Raw genomic sequence first — 17485 nt, 5'->3', positions numbered from 1 at the left:
GATCGACAGTGCAATGATTGATCTGAATGCATGGGCCATCTTGTGCAATGTGTGTGGTGTCGGTCCTTTTTCAGGAATATCAGGAATATAGTGACTTGAGTGATCAGCTCCTACGGGGGGGCTTCGCTCTCAGCCGCATTAGTCGAGACAGTAATAGACACAGCTTAGTCCACTTAATGTTCCACTCTCTGTTTGTCATTATTTTTCACGCACGCACGCACACACGTCCCTATTCTATATAACTGACTGCTGACACACACGGACATGTCCCTATTCTATATAACTGACTGCTGACACACACGGACATGTCCCTATTCTATATAACTGACTGCTGACACACACAAACACACACAAACACAAACAAACACATCCCTATTCTATATAAACTACTCCTGACAAACATTCATTCATTCATTTATTTGAGGGAGAAACTCAAACTCTGCTGTTGGATGAATCCCCTCCCAAGTCCCCTACAAGCCCCGCCTTAATGTATCACCAGGTATGTGATTGGACCGGAGGCCTTGACTGACAGCCCCTCTGCGTCTCTCTACGGCGCGGAGGAGCGCACGGACCCGCCCACACTTCCCGTTGACGTCACGAAAGGACAAACCTATTTACCGGGAGGTCATCCGGTCTCTGAGCGGCCGGTCACAGCGAAGCGGAGGCGCCATCTTAAGACACGAGCAGAGTGAGTTCCATTAATCAATGAAAATAGCATGCATGGGATATTACACGTCGACTCGGTCGGGACGATTATGTTTCTATGTTGCCGTCAGTTCCATGGAGCAGTTTAGTTTCCCGCGATGTTACGTTTTTCTGTGCAGGAAAGACGTTCCACCTTGAAGCAGCCAAGCTAGCTTAGCATGCAACCTAGCATAGCTTTTTTAGCATTGGCGTAGAAGAAGAACGAGAAATGCTACATGAATGTGTAAGGGAATCACTCTAATGCAGTTCTAGACTAGAGGATTTGGGGTACCTTGTTCTTGTGTTGCATTATTGTCAAAGTAGCCTAGCATTCATTCAAAAAAGTTAGCAATTCTTGTTCACGGTCATTCTGACACTGGACTAGCATAGGCACGTGACATCGCATCCCAATGTCCAGGTGTGTGTGTGTGAGAGTTTGTGGGGGTGGCCAGGCTGCCACAGATACCACACGGCTAACTAGTTGCTCACTGCACCTCAGCTCCGCCAGCAGGCAGGACCACCACCATGTACCCGACCGCTTTGACGCAGCTCGCCCGGGGCAACCCGTTCAGCGCCCCCCTGTTCAGCCTCCAGAAAGCGGAGGAGCCCCGCGAGAGCCTCCATGGACAGACGACCCGCAGACTGGCAGCGGCCGCCACCGCAGACGGTAACCCCGGCATACATGTCCGCAGGCAGGCTACAGTGCCAGAGTTAGCCGCATTAGCTTAGCTGTCGAGCCTCGGCCGCCTGAGCCCAACCCACATTGTGTAATTCACTATCAACTTATTATTATTATTATTATATGCAATTGACATGTATGCATTGCATCGAGTCATCAGGCCTTTTTAACCGTTATAACAATGTTATGCAGTGTGACTTTAGAGACCAGAGCTTCTAGGCCTTCACTACGCACAGTCCTGTGGAGGACAAGGAAGGACAAAGCGATGTGGTGCCCTTGCGCTGCGGTAGAAGTCTGTTACGTTTTTGACAGCTCACGTTTTAAGCGGAATAAATACTATTTTATTGAATCAGTAATTAAGTTGTATAACTGCATACGACCCCCACGACTTGTGAGCTGCCCAGTGGTGACCAAGAACAAACTGTCCTAGCTTGAAACACTTCTGACACGTTTTAAATCAATACTCTGATGTCACATGGGGGGGTCTAGTATCCAAAATGTGCAATTCTGATCTAAAAGTTGAAATGGTATCAGTTGATAGGTTTGCCCACCACACCGTCTTCACCTCCGTGCTGCTGGACAGTCTATGATCAACCACTTGTTTGGGAGATGTCAACATGCTTTTATTTGATTTTTGATTTAAGTCAAGTGCCAATAATTTCAGTTTGTGGATGAAAGCACATCTACCTATTTCAAAATGCACTTCCTTCCCATTGGTTATAAGTGTGGGTTAGGGGTTATTATTAACAGGAGTGGTCAATTTTTTGTGTTAATTACTTTGCAGTGAATCAAGTTTGGTAATACTAGTGAGGTGTTATGGAGCTTTGTAATTGGAACTGTAAACAGTTGCTGGTAGGTGGGTTAAACCACTAACTGTTGCATAAGACCAAGACTGGGAAAATAAGGTGTCTCCCTATTATAGCTTTTGGTTTGACATGTAGTTGGTTTGAAGGCAATCGCACATCCAGTAGAATTCTTTAAACTCTAAGCCAGTTATACATCTAGTGTTTAAAAAAATAAATTCACAAACTGTTTCAAATCCTACCTGTGTCTCTTCAGAGGGCAACAGTTGTGAGTTCGGCTCTCAGAAGTATTTGGTCCTGTGTGGCTTTGGTGGGATTCTGAGCTGTGGAACCACACACACAGCAGTCGTTCCCCTTGATCTGGTCAAATGCAGATTGCAGGTCTGTCTCCATGGTTCAAAGCCATTTTCTTAATGTCACACCCCGCCTATCCATAATCGTTTTTTGTCCTTTTTTTTTTAATGCACCAATTTGCATGAAAGAAAATGAGCCAGCACAGTTGTGAAATAATTTTTTTTGTCATGGTGTATTGATTCCCATGATTGTTTGATGTTTTGGAGTGATCATAACATGGTTGCATGATTTTGCACCAGTGTTCCTGTGTGTTCAATGGTTACTGCCCGCCTTGTCAACCCCCCCCACCCTTCGCCTACCCTCAGTCGTAGTAGAGGACTCGTGTAGGTGAAGGTCAAGAGAGCCAGACCTGAGTGAGAGCACGGCCCAAATGTTTACTTTGCTATTTGACACCATAGGGGTGGTCTGTATGTCAGGACTGCCTGATGTCAGACTTATTGTTCATTAATACACTGACTGATGAACATAGTAATGTCAGGTAAGAATGTTTCGTAGATAATGATTCGTAAGACACAGACCTCATGGTGATGATTAAGTAATTTGCGGCCTAAGTGCAAAAAATAGATATACATATGCCTATTAATCATGTATTTCATCCTTAGGTTTATTCCTGAATCAATTTAAATCATAGATTTGTAGGACCACATTGATCTTTTACATTTTTAGTCAATGATCTACAAATCATGAACATTTGAAAGCTAATGTTATCATACCACATTTTTAAGTGTTTTCTATCATTTATACAGCTCATGATGTCTTATGACATTATAAAGTGTTATCAGTTGCAGGTTGAAAGTTAACTTGCTTATTTTACTCAAGTAATTGGGAGCAGTGGCTGAATGTAAGATGGTAAACAAATCTAAACGTGTGGTATTCTTTGGAAAGGGATGAGGAGTATTTTACTTGCTGTAGAGAATAGCCTAACATGTGAAACATCCCTGTGGTCCTTGAAAGTTCATACTGAAATCACATGTGTGCAATGATTTAATTTTGTTCAACCTTTGGGGTGTAATCATAACAAATGGTGGCATGTTAGTGGCAGAGCCATCTATAACGGAAAAGTCCTGACACTGAATCCAAACAATCCTCAGTGACAACTTCTCCATTATGTGGTTCTGGTTTGGTGATGATTTTTGTTCTGTGTCGCATGTGACCCTGCATGTTGCATGTTTGTTGTGTGTCCCCCTCCCTTCTACCACAGAGGGAGTCAGCTGCGATTTTGGCTCCACAAAGTACTATGCCCTGTGTGGGTTTGGGGGTATCCTGAGCTGCGGTGTAACACACACAGCAGTTGTGCCCCTCGATCTTGTCAAGTGCCGTCTGCAGGTTTGTATGGAAGCTGACCCTCACAGTAGCAACAGTCAGCAGCTTGTCCCACATCTCAGTTACCCAGAGATGACGATATGTACAAGTTTCTCAAAACCCTCTCATATGCTGTGAATTCATTTTTGATGATTCAGAAATTATAAACCTGAGTACAGCAGTTATTAACTGATGCACAACATTAGTAACGCAACATTGATTTGAACTGACTGTTGATACACATGTACTTATGTACAAGGCACATCCAGTACAATATCTTTGTGGCAAGTGACTGTTAGAAAATTTCTCAATAAAACTAAGTACAAAGTCTTTCCACGGACTTATAAATGTTGCCCAAACCACAAGCTAGAACTGCCCTTGATTTTAAATACTTAATGCTAACTGCAGTGTTTCTCTTCAGGTGGACCCAGATAAATACAAGAGCATTGGCCGAGGCTTCGCAATCACAGTGAAGGAAGATGGTGTCAGAGGCTTGGCAAAGGGCTGGGCCCCCACCTTCATTGGCTACTCCATGCAGGGCCTGTGCAAGTTTGGCCTTTACGAAATGTTTAAGATCTTCTACAGTGACTTGTTGGGAGAGGTGAGTCCACACACACATCTGCATAAATGGAATGAAGTTGTCAATGTTTTTGATGAAATTGTTGGTTACATGCCTGTACAAGTGGTCATCATGAAGCCTGGAGCAAGTCTGAGGACATTAAACCTGTTGAGACTCATTATGAACCAGTTCAACTGTTGACTCATCAGCCCATGTTTTTGGAAACATGCCACAGAACAGGCACTGAACAGGCAGAAACATTGTTACTAGTTGAAACACTGCAACATACAATTACTGCACCATTGCGAAACATATCCATTTAGTACATTGAAGTACCATCGGGTTTTCTGAAATGCAACATTAAAAAAAATATAATAAATAAATAAAGGCATAAGTTCAAATGGCCTTTTCTGTCCATCTTCGAAAGCTTTATTTTCAAGATTAAATCTCCTGAATAAGGTAGATTCGGTGTTACTTGATTTTATATATAGATATGTTATATCTGTTTGATTTTAAATATATATATCTTAAATTGATTTCTCACATAATTCTGGAAATGAGACATTTTTGAATCAGGAACGGCAAACCACAATGTCTTAAATCAAGATGTTAAATCAAAGATGTTTATATCATGTGGATCATCTCTGACTGGTCATTGTCTAGAAACCTATTTTGCCACAGTTATTTGTCTGTTAACATATCATATTTGTTCTGACCATTTTTGTGGTCTCCCAATAGGAGAACACCTACCTTTGGAGGACATCATTGTACCTGGCTGCCTCAGCCAGCGCAGAGTTCTTTGCTGACATCGCTCTGGCTCCCATGGAGGCTGTGAAAGTTCGTATCCAGACCCAACCAGGCTTCGCTAACACCCTCAGAGAGGCCGTTCCCAAGATGTTCAAAGAGGAGGGGATCTGGGCGTAAGTGTGCTGCCTTCCGACACTTCCTTAGGATTCAGTTCCATTATCAATCAGAGGTATTTTATAATGGCTGCATTAGTGACTGACTAATGAATAGAAAATGGGTTTCTGATGACAACACGTTCCTTAGATCCACCTCTGGAGGGCACTGTTCTCTGAGCAGTGCTCCTCAGCAGCTTTCTGGCTGTACAGTTGGAGGTGCTTGAGTCATTGGCGTGTGAGAACAGTCTACCTGTCCCCCAGCCCAACCGCATCACTGGCAGCCCTGTCCTCTACAGACAGGGCGCCTCCAGTGCTGCAAGTCTGGTGGACGGACAAAGTGTTACAACTAGCCTAGCAAGAGTTACATCCACAAAAGAAAAGTCACTATTAGGTCAGAATTCTGTCACTGGAAACAACTGTAAAGTAACATTTCTGCTGTAACTCCAGTTTCTATAAGGGTGTGGTGCCTCTGTGGATGAGACAGATTCCTTACACCATGATGAAGTTTTCCTGCTTTGAGCGCACTGTGGAGTTGCTCTACAAGTATGCTGTTCCCAAGCCCCGCAGTGAGTGCAGCAAGTCCGAGCAGCTGGTCGTCACATTCGTGGCAGGTTACATTGGTAAGTAACAGAACACCCGAGCTGTCTGCCTCCAGTATTCTGTGTAGAACCTGTATTGACTGCACACACATTAGTTTATTCAGAACCAGATGAGCTTCCGAGAGCAGTTAAGAGTAAATATTAGGGGAGGTTCAGTGAATGCAAGTGAGAAATGTTGCTCTAGTTATTCGCTAATCTAAAGGAGTTTTGGGGAATTTAACTGTTCCACTTTTCTGAGTTACAAACAACTAATACTAGAAGACAAACCTTGTATTTAATACAGTCTCAAGTGATGTCAAAGAGTATTATAGCCAGTGTTTTTCTTTTAATTAACTAGACTGTGGCAGCCCACCAAATTAAAATTTGTCCCGCCACTCTTTCATCAGGAAAAAATCTTCTTTTATACGTCATTATAAAATAAGATCTCTAATTTGGTGTGCAGCGCCATTCAACGCACTATTTGCTGGATTCTTGTGCTACTGCATGCTTGTGGTATGGTCAGTAAAGTTTTTACCATTCACAGACATCATAGCTTCAGCTGCAGTTCTGGCATTAATATCGAGAATTTATCTTTCACTCTTTAGCCTATATACCAGTCACTCAGAATCTGTTGAGCGTGCACCCCTGTTGTGCCATAAATTGAATTATTCTGTGGGAAATACTGATCGCTGTCTTTGTCAATTGTTGAGTCCCTATGTGATCAAACAGCACAATCATGTTTACGTAGGCATCCAGAGATTGAGCAAAAAATAGGCAAGTGAACAAAGATTTGAGGATGTGCCTTTCCCACCCTACTTCTGAAGGGAGGCACACAGTCTCTCACTTTGAAAACTTGAAATCAATCGAAGAATGTTTCTTACTAACAAAGCTTAATGTTGCCAGTAATATTTCAAGATTTATTTCCACTAACTAGTACAAGAAATGTGCTGTTTGTACGGAGTAAAGTTTTAACATGGTTCTCTCCTCTGTGTGCAGCTGGTGTGTTCTGTGCCATCGTGTCCCATCCTGCTGACTCAGTGGTGTCTGTGCTGAACAAGGAGTCGGGCAGCACTGCAATGGGGGTCCTCAAGAAGCTTGGACCCAAAGGTGTGTATCTACATTCCACAGTAACAATTCAGCAGCACAGTGCAGTAGGCAAGGTTTGATCAACACGTTCCTTAGATCCACCTCTGGAGGGCGCTGTTCTCTGAGCAGTGCTCCTCAGCAGCTTTCTGGCTGTACAGTTGGAGGTGCTTGAGTCATTGGCGTGTGAGAACAGTCTACCTGTCCCCCAGCCCAACCGCATCACTGGCAGCCCTGTCCTCTACAGACAGGGCGCCTCCAGTGCTGCAAGCCTGGTGGACGGACACAACTGACAGAACTTTTCTGAATTATTGTTTTAACGAGATCAACAACAATGATCCACTACAACAGTAACACTGAATATAATTGTTTGTTATAAGTGTTTTAATGTTCATCTTGTGTTGACTTGTATGTATATAGGTTAGTGTAGTGACTATAAAGGCAAGTCTTAGTAAAAGCCAAATTCATTTTCTCCAAAAAAGGAATGACAGATTTATTTTAGAGCCTGGAATTTCATACATAGTTTTACTAAATAAGACATTAAGAAGGATTTGGCCATTGCAGAGGTATGTGCTCTCAGTGCTAATCTATTTTAGATTAATTGAATAATTTTAAATCAGTTGCTCTATCAATCGCATGCCAATTGACTGGATTCAGTTCATTTAATTATATAATCTGGAGTAGTGGTTGAGATAGATTTGTGAAAATTTGATAATTGTATCCATATTGTACCAACTGGGCTGGTACAACCTTGAAAATGATGTTAAACACTGCAGAGCTCCTGTTTTTATTCTCCTGTAAATGTTTCCATATATCCACACAACTAAATGTTTTTTTTTTTCCATCCTACATATGTGAATGACATCAGAATATTAGAGATGGTTTCACACCACTACCCTCAACATTAAACTTACGTCGCAGTATGAGATCCAAATTTCTAAATGAATGAGGAACTGATGTAAATGAAAGGGGCCCAGATTAGTGTAACTCATCCAGGAGTCTGACTCTAATGGTGTCTGTGTTGTGTTTAGGTGTGTGGAAGGGTCTGGTTGCCCGTATCATCATGATCGGTACTCTGACCGCACTGCAGTGGTTCATCTACGACTCAGTCAAGGTCTACTTCCGCCTGCCCCGTCCCCCTCCCCCCGAGATGCCCGAGTCCCTGAAGAAGAAGCTCGGCCTCACCGAGTAAAAACACAGCCCCTCCTTCCATTCCTCCACTGAGCCTCAGACGACGACTCATCTGAACCCCCAGAGTTCCACTACGCACTCAGCAGTTTTCTATATTTATGTCCTCGGCTCGTGCAGCTCTGCTCCGAGCACAGAGCTGCTACTCATGTATATTTAAAACAAGCAGAACATGGAGAGCTGTCGCTTACCAACGTGGAAATATTCCTCTGTAGAAACCCCTGTCTGGTTTGATCAGTTTCTGTCATTAGAAAATATGGTTATTCTAATAAAATAAAATTACGTCAAAAATCTGGGTTTGTGTTCTATTGAGCCAGTTTGAGACTCCTCTTCTTCTTACATGATAGTAAAAGGTGAATTTGTTTATCCATGTATTAGTGATGTTTTTTCCAAGATTTACAGTGTTATTTTGCCGACCTACATCTGTAACTACACAGGCCTGATGAAATAATGGCTACGCTATGTACACGTCTTTCAAGATTTGTCTCTTTCCTCATTGAACACTAAAAAACTACAATTATATAAAGACAAGAATAAAACCTTTTTAAAATCAACAAACTCTATGCATAACACAAAATAAAGTGACTGTGCCTCTGAGACCACATTCAAAATGGTAGCTGGAACTTCCTTGATTCCAAAGGTAATTTAGGATGGAATCATTTTAAGAATCCAAGCAGGTTTCAAGTGGCTGGCGACTTTGGGAACAGGAGGCAATTAGTAATCTTTATAAAGCATTTTTCTAAATAACTGCAAGTTGCTTCGCAAATTAAAAAGGAGATTTGAGGCAAACAATAGGAAAATCCAAACAAAGCATTACAATAAAATGTTACAGATGAGACAGTAAAAACAAGAAAATGATCTAAGACGTTTCCAGTGGAGGGGTTTTTAACCACTAGAGGGAGCCCTAACTCCGTTAACGTTTAGCTGGGATGCAAAGAGTAGTTCTATCTGAAAAGTAAAGATTTGGCATTCAAATTTCTGTTTATATAAAACTACAAGTTGATCAAAGTGTTGTCAGCAAAATGAACCCGAGGCATTTTACTCAATATGCTGAACTTAGCCTACATACAGGATACTGCTGCAAGTAGCATGTCCTGTTGTATCTTACCTACTTTTAGTTTTATATATTACTATACTCAAAATCCATCAGTACATTGAGAATATTTTTGTTGTACTTTTTAATTTGTCAGAGAAATCTTCAAAAAATGTGTATCAATTATTGAAAGAGAGAACGAGACACGTAGTGATGATCTCAAAAAACAGTAAAACCGAAGAAACTCAAATTTCGTCCTCAGATTCGTGTAGATTTGGCTGAATTCTGTATTTTTGATTTGAATGTGTAAAGCCTGAGTGTGTTGTATTATACCACCAGATCTAGGGGAGTGTGTGTGTGTGGGGGGGGGGGTTGTGTTTGTTATGTACCGCTGCTGTCATTACAATCCATTTGTTTGCTCATGAAATAGTTTACATTGACGACAATAGTGCTTCCTCTGTTGGCAAAAGGATGCGTCTCTAACAACGCAGGGCCTGCTTACATGGTAGGGTTGCAAGAGGTCATGGGAAATGGAGTCCATTTACGTGTTCCCTGGCTGTGAGATCACAGTGTCACTGCTGCCTCGTTGAATAAAACATCAGCACTATGAGGGATAAAGACTTTTCCCAGAGCTCCATGTGCGCATCTCCACATTTAGTGATAACCTGTAAATATGGGGCTCCGGTGATTTGCTCCATTGTGGTGGTGTGCAGCCCGTTGGATTTGCTCTTGCCGCTGACTTCCACACACCTTGAACAGCAGCTGCGTCCTGTTTTAATGCTCCACCTGCAGCACATCTGACTGCTGATGGGAACATCAGGGACAGTTATACTTCAGCCTTTACTTCAGCCTTTATTATCACATCCAACAAACCGTGTGTTTCCATTACACCAAGTCCAGGCCCGGCGGAGTGGCACATCACACATCAGTGACCCCGTGAACCTCCGGCTTTAATAGTTTCTCAACAGGATTTTTACTCATTTCTAAAACACTATGCTCGGATTTTGCAGGGTATGACGTCACGATTATTAGTTATGATGATTTCACAAAGAGAAGTTGGCTGCATCAGTCTCAGCTACAATATATATGTTCCTACCTGCTGCTCTACCTCTCTGACCTTCAGGTCCACCACACGCTGATTTTATGGATAAATAGTTTTTTCAAGGACAGACCACAACAGGTGTTTATAAATGGTTTTAAATCCACTAAGTTGGTTTTTAACACAGCCCATGTGTGTATCTTTTATGTGTTCTTTAACACACTCATGTGTCAGTACCATGTGGTTTTTATGTGTTTTAAATGTGTATGTTGAGCCCTCTCGAAGAAGAATTTCTGTCACTGATGGGACAGACAATAAAGATTTTCTATCTCATCCATCTACAAGTGTCCTGCCTCTGACATAATATATTATTATTAGTAATAACCACACTAAGAGTGGAGTAGTCAGGGGAATTCCATTTATTTATTAATTTATCTATTTATTCATGAGAAACAGGACAATTACATTGTTATCCTCCTGGGAGAGTGTCTTCTCATCCCAGATACATTTTTTAAATTTCTTTACCTGATTTGCATTGTAATAAAAAGGCAAAAAGGTGTGAATGTTTTTGCAGAGGACATCTGTCTTGTCTCTGTATCAGTCCAGTAGCTCATTGGAGCAGATGTGGTTGAATGTTATTGCTTCACTGCCGACAACATGCAGCAGCCTCCATCTTCAGCTTCCCCATCACAGCAGGAAGATACAGTAATGTAACGTGTGAAAGATGAAGTTAGCTTTTAATTCAAATTCAGCATCATATAATGACAACCACAAGACAGATGTTCCCTAACTAGGGGTTGAGAGTGTTGGTCAACAGGTGAAAGATTAGTGGAAAGAACATATTTTGGCCATAATTCTTACAAAAGATTTAAAAAAGTATTTATATATTACTTTTCAAGTCTTATCTTGTGAATTCACCCATTCACTCATACAGGGCCTCCATGCACTGCTTTTCTATCGTTCACCATTGGCACACTCATTAGGAGCAATTTGGAGCTCAGACATTTTGGAATGCAGACCGGCAGTGCTGCCAAACCACCGACCCTCTGGTCCGTGGACAACCCTCTCTGCCTCCCGAGCCACGGCTGCCCACATTATGCACAGTGTCATCCGCTTTCAGATGTTCTTCATCCCCACGTGACAGCAGGTCAATTTACAGCACCATAGAAAGCACTCGGCAACTTGTTCAAATTGATATGTATGCTTCAACCACCTGCCTGAATAATGGGGAGCACAAATCTCTGCCACAGTTATTTTTGGGGTCTAGGGAGAAAAGTTTGGGAACCTCTGTAATGAGAGACTGTAAAAAAATGTACGGGTGTTTGTTTTCTTTTTACATTTTATCAGCTACAATTGTAGAAACAAGTTTTTTAGGTAGGTAGGTAATAAAAACAATTGATAATAAAAGATAATTGAAAAAAAGAAGGGTTTTGGGGCTATAGCAATGTGTAGCATATTTGATTTATTACAAATACAGGTAAATTGTATATAAAAGACCTGATTGTAAGATATTTTTAATGTAATTTAGGTACTTATATCTATCCACCTGCTTATTATTACTAAAAGACAGTTTCTCAGAGGCTGCTACAAGCTGAAATAACCACATGTGTGCTGGAGGTAAACAGATTTCCACTCTCTAACAATAATCTTCCGACCCGACATATTTGCCATGTGACTCCACTCCGGGATGGATCCCTGAGGACATATAGACTAGGTGTAAAATCACCATCATTTTGAACCAAGGAATACTAAAAAGGCATGAAATAAACATGAAGTAGATCAGATGATGTTGTAGTATGATAGTCTGCATGATATCTGACTTTTCCATCATGTGTGTGAGTTGCAGTTGCAGATGTTTTGGAGAGTGTTTCCTTCTGCAGCTGCTTCCAAAGAGCAACTTGCTGAATGTCCCAACAGGTTAATTCCCTTTAATGGCTCTTTTACACAGAGCTGATATCTCCAGGCCAATGACTTTCATACAGTCTCTTAAGATATCTGGCAGTAACATTTTCAGTTGTAGCACAATTAGTCACAGCGGCTGATTCATACCCATCCTGCTACTATGGTTGTATAAATATATACTTGTGAAAGTGAATGTAGAAGGTATTTGATTTAAAGTAATTGTGTTTAGTACACAGTTGTAAACCAAGGCAAGTATTTAAATGTATTAAACTAGATGTTAAACTAGAATGGTTTTCAATTGACCACAGTCCCCTTAAATTCAGCCAAGCTGCCACAAATTTCACACACTCTTTGATTTCAGTCCTGTAGACATCCCTGATATTTGTCATCAATATCCATGAATTATTCCTTGGGAAATCAGTGAAAATGTCAAAATCTTACAAGAAAGTTTTGCAGAATTTCTGGATCCGCCATGTTAGGGAGGTGTTAGCGGAAGATATGAGTCCTTAGGAGGTTCTTAAAAATACAGGGACACCCCTGCTCTGATAGCATTTGTTAGCTCGCTCCACCATCAGGAAACCATAAACATGAACAGCTCTGTGAATGAGTTGAAGAAGACTGATCCAGATCCAGATTCAGATCCACACAGTGGCACACTGAGTCTGGTCAACTCCTCCCTGTGTTGTGAAGGTCATCGGTTTGATAACCAGCTCGTACATCAGTTGGTCTATAGAGGTTACTAATGACACTGAGAAAACATAAACCTAACGTGTGCTATATCATCTTAGAAAAACAGAATTAAATGACAACAATGTTGGACCCACACATAACTTGTGAAAATGGTTAAAATGTTTGAAGTGTTGTCAAGTATTCTTAATATTGTAAGTTTGTGGTGTGAAATAATTTGCAAGTAGTCATATGATCAAATCCAAATGACAGGCAGTGGACCTGGGAATTTTGAAGCTCCTCAGGATCCGAGTCCCGAGATCAGTTTTTCCTCCTTGGTGATCTACTCTTTTCAAAGGAGCAAAGCAGATGTTAGATTATTAACTGGACTCTGGTTTAAAGTTCTTTTTAAATATGAGATCTTGAATGAAATGTAGGCTTCTTTTTCTTTGGAAGTTTCTGCAGAGACCTCGGAGAGGGTGGAAGCTCGACCTTGTCCCTGTTCTGGTTCTTACAGTGAGGAGGGAAAGAGTCAGGGACTTCACCGCTCCACACAGAACAGGAGCTGGGACAGACACACGGACGCATGTGCAGACCTATTCATCTGTGCTTTCATGCATCTAGCCATTGTCCCTTTCAGCCTTGTGCAGAGTTTTGGAGGTCACTCTGAAATAGCATCTGTTGTGCCTGGTCACATGAGCGAGGGGGCCTGGCCTGGCTCACTTTGAAGAATTTGCAGTGGGAGGATCCATTCCACAGGCGGCAGGGGACGTCTCTGTGAGCAGGGACGGGGCTACTGGAAGAGTCGGCTGGACTACAGACAGAGCAGGGTCATCAGGTCCTGGTCTCGCTTGATTTACATTGTGGTGGGAGTTTCATGAACATACTAATTCTGCAAGCACCTGTCTTTCTGTCCTTCTGTCTGTCAGTCCTTCTGTCTGTCAGTCCTTCTGTCTGTCAGTCCTTCTGTCTGACAGCAGTAGGTCGTCGCAGACAGAGATGCAAACGTCAGTGCATGTGCAATGATTTCATGTTGTAGGTTGTCTGGCACATCAGAGGGTTCCACATTAAATTACTACACAAATATTTAGTTAAAAAAGTGACACTTCGACAATTCAACTTTGTCCAGTGCAAGCAGATCAGCAGCAACTATGCCCCTCCACAAGTTGTCCTACTGAACCACAAAATTCAACTGTGTAACATCATTTGATTTGAAAACTTAAAATTATTTGGTGCTGTAACTCATCCCAGCTTCATGTTGAACTGTGTCAGCACATCCAGTGCATCCCCTCAAACTAGACAGACTGGCACAACAAAACATTTATATCATTTGTCAATTTCTCCTGGAAACTGCAACGTTCCTCATTTACTTTTCTTTTCTTGACAGTTACCATGATGCTTTTCAGTGATGACACGTAACAGCTATGCATGTGTTTCCTTTATCTAACTGTGACCTGAAGAACATGACTACTATTCATGTAGTCACTATTCTTTTTTTAAATTTCTGAGTTGCTTTTTTTGTATTTGTGAATTATCTTACTGGCTGAGTCAAAATGTCTTGCAGGCCATATATGTGCTGGAGGCTGGAAGATCCTCACCCCAGTTTCAAACAATATTTGTATTAAAAAAATATTCATAAAAGCATTGTGAAAACTCTCTGGATTTCTGAGGAAAGAAAGAAAGAAAGAAAGAAAGAAAGAAAGAAAGAAAGAAAAGTGGTCTGAGGGTCAATTTGACCAGAGATGATATAATAAGAAATGACTCGATGGACCTCTTGCACCAGGTGGGACTCTGTCCAACCTTTTGTTACGGCAGCACAGACACTGCCAGTCCTCCCTTAAAAACACAGTTAGACACCCAGGTTCGTAGCACAGGGATCTGTGGAGGTGGACTGGAAGCTAGAACACATTAATAGAGGAAGAAACTTCTGCGAACTGTTGTCATCACTCTTTGTTGACTGTGTTTGTTGCGTGAATCCAAATTGTCCGATGCTTGGCTCTCTTTTCCGTTTTGACATTCTGACTTATCCATAAACGTATCCAAACTAGCTGACTAATGATTGGAGGGCAGCGCTGCCACGCATGGATGAGCACAGAGGGAAAAGACAGAATTGTGTTAATTAGTGGAGACAGATGTTCAGGAACATTAATGTACGTAAAATAAAATATAATCTGTGACAGAAAAGTGAAATGTTTTTTCCGAGCTCCCCCTGAACGTCTCAGGGAAGGCTTTCAGAGGAGCTTGTGACCTTTAGGAGAGTCCAGCTCCTCTTAGCTCCCCTGTAATTAGAACCTGGGTGGTAACATTAGTAGTAACTTGGGGTCCTTTCTTGGGGAGCGTTCCTGTTGCAAAATCTAATTTTAAGACCTTCATTTTGTGCTGTATATTAAAAATGAATGTGTTTAATGTACTACACGTCTGCACAGAAAATGTAATCAACAAAGAGTTAATAGGGCCCCAGCAAATCTGTGGCTATTCCCTCTTGCCTGAGAGAGGATTTTCAGGTTCAGTGACCGACAGAGATGGTGCTGAGCAGTGAGCCCAAAACTCAGGTTTCAAAATAAAAGTCCCTCTGGAAATGTGTGGCTGATGTGACAGATGCTACGTTCAGATTTCTCCACAGGCTGCAGTTGAAACTAAAAAAAGAAAATAAAATCGGATTCTTCTTAGACTGAATGAAGCCTAAAAGATACTTACTCGTTCAGCGAGCACCACAGTCACTGCTGCGGCTTCGTATCCCTTCAGCTCCACTTACATAGAGTCACTCAGGTTTATCTTGTAGTAGGATGGTTCTGTGTGACCCAGTTGGCCCTTGATCGTGACAAACCTCATCCCTGACTGCCAAAAACACGACACATGCTTTCGTCCACCCACAGCTGTACCAGGCTCTGGCCAGCTGTCTGTGCGTCCTGATTGGTCAGAGGCTTTCACGTTGCCTATCCAGGTCAGGAGGCTGACCTTGGACATACGCTGCTACACACACCACTTCTCTTCCACATTTAATTTAAAAAAAAATGACAGACTGCAAGTGGTTGTATTAAATAACTGAGCTCACGTGCAGCAGCTCACCGCTCATTATATAATCTTGGCCAGTGTGTTAAACCCATAGGCTGTATATAAGGTTAAACCCTACATTCTCATTGCTGCTTTTCTTCCTGGTGAAATGCAGTGATTACATGACAGACAAGCAAAATGAATACAGTACAATATCAGCATATAAAAAAATCTAATCTATGTTTGTAATAGTTACCTGATTAATAAGGCTCAGTCAGAGTGGAGCAAAGATGGTACAGTGTAATCCCATTTTGATGTGAAATGACTATTTGACATAAAACCTACTGATTTAATATTGTACTACTGAAGTAATACATTGTAGTAACCAATATTTTGTTTCCAGTCAGGAGAGAATTAAAGAGAGACAAAAGAGGATGAGTCATTAGAATAAAAAGTAGTTTGTTGTAAACTAGACAGGAAATCAAATGAGGAGTGGCCCAGATGCCAAAATGGCCTCAATACCATTTCAGAGGGTAAAGGGGGGGGGGGGGGGGGCTGTTTGGTGCATGTGAGTGCTTGTTAAACCATGAAATAAATAAAGTCGTGCAGGTTCTGTGCAGGACAGTGAATCCATCAAGGGGCTTATATTTTCATTGGTGTCTGTCTGTCTTTCAGCAGGATCACTCAAAAACTACCAAACGGATTTCCATGATATTTTGTCGAGAGGTGGAGCATGATTAAAAAAAGAAGGGGCGGGATCCGTGAATTTTCAATTTTTGTAACATGGCGAGATACAATGTTGGCCTTGTTATTATTATATTATAATTCTAGTTATTATTATATTTTCCTACATATGAATGAGACATAACTTATAGAACACCAGATGTCCAGGTCTAGGTCCACGACATGGTGCAGTACAGATCATGCAATTTTTTCAAAATTTAATGTAATTTTATTATTTAATCAGTATGTGACCTGAATGTTCTCAGTCTTTCTTCCCCTTAATGATATTCAACTGCTTTGTTTGGGCCTTTTCTTTCTTTCACTGGCTCAGAGAACTGTACCAGAATTCCAATGTGGTTGCATCCTTTTTCTGTGCGAATGGCAAATAAAGCCCCTGGAAGAGTGAACTGGAACTGGAAAAATACCAGTTTCTACATTGATTACAGCCACAACTCACTGTCTTTTTTTCACACCACGCAGCCTTGTTCCCTCTTGCATGATGCATCCAGCCCTGCAGCCTCAAGGATAAACACTCTGTTTACTCATCACTGAGACAAACAACGAGGATTGTTTTTAGACATAAATATATGAAGATTTGATGATGTTTGCATTTCTTAGATAAAAAAAAGAGCAGGGTTGACTGATGGCTGGAAGACTGAGAGAGTAGGCTACAAAGCAGGGGGGGCAGTGTGTTATGTAACAGCCGGTTAGTCCCGCCTTCTTCCACCGGCCAATCTAATCCCCCCACTCATCACGCGCGAGGACCTCTCACGCAATCAGACACACAAAGGCCCTCAGCATGGCTGAGCGGGCGCCTTTAAGGGAACAGCATCCCCTCGCCCCATTGGATGACGAGGGAGGCCCAACAGCAGCCTCCTATTGGGTACCAGCCTGTATCACCACAGCCGTCGTCATCATCATCCATGTGTGACGTGCGTGCAGCATCAGCAGGGGGATGCAGGGAACAACATGTTCCCTTGCATGGTCCAACACTGG

General features: G+C 41.8%; 1 protein-coding gene and 2 non-coding genes across 4 annotated transcripts; all 3 read left to right on the top strand.

The window, feature by feature from the left end:
- The first annotated feature begins 545 nt into the window (after window positions 1-545).
- Window positions 546-8425, top strand: slc25a3a (solute carrier family 25 member 3a). 2 transcript variants are annotated; one of them, XM_034578101.1, is made up of 8 exons: window positions 546-688; window positions 1184-1351; window positions 3722-3846; window positions 4244-4423; window positions 5120-5301; window positions 5731-5903; window positions 6858-6968; window positions 7976-8425. In XM_034578101.1, the coding sequence occupies exons 2-8, from the start codon at window positions 1210-1212 to the stop codon at window positions 8134-8136; spliced, it is 1074 nt and encodes a 357-aa protein (XP_034433992.1). In that variant the 5' UTR covers window positions 546-688; window positions 1184-1209; the 3' UTR covers window positions 8137-8425. The 2 variants fall into 2 exon arrangements, with proteins under 2 accessions (XP_034433992.1, XP_034433993.1); XM_034578102.1 differs by lacking the exon at window positions 3722-3846 and adding an exon at window positions 2423-2547 and having other exon boundaries at window positions 7976-8391.
- On the top strand, window positions 5418-5620 carry LOC117757743. The gene has a single exon (XR_004613198.1). It is a non-coding gene; the product is annotated as a small nucleolar RNA SNORA53 (small nucleolar RNA).
- Window positions 7030-7232, top strand: LOC117757744. Its single transcript, XR_004613199.1, has one exon. It is a non-coding gene; the product is annotated as a small nucleolar RNA SNORA53 (small nucleolar RNA).
- Window positions 8426-17485: the final 9060 nt, after the last annotated feature.

This window comes from Hippoglossus hippoglossus, chromosome 23 (genome assembly GCF_009819705.1).
Source record: "Hippoglossus hippoglossus isolate fHipHip1 chromosome 23, fHipHip1.pri, whole genome shotgun sequence".
NCBI classification, from domain to species: Eukaryota; Metazoa; Chordata; class Actinopteri; order Pleuronectiformes; family Pleuronectidae; genus Hippoglossus; species Hippoglossus hippoglossus.
The sequence above is the reverse complement of the archived record's forward strand: the minus strand, read 5'-3'. Positions and strand labels throughout refer to the sequence as shown.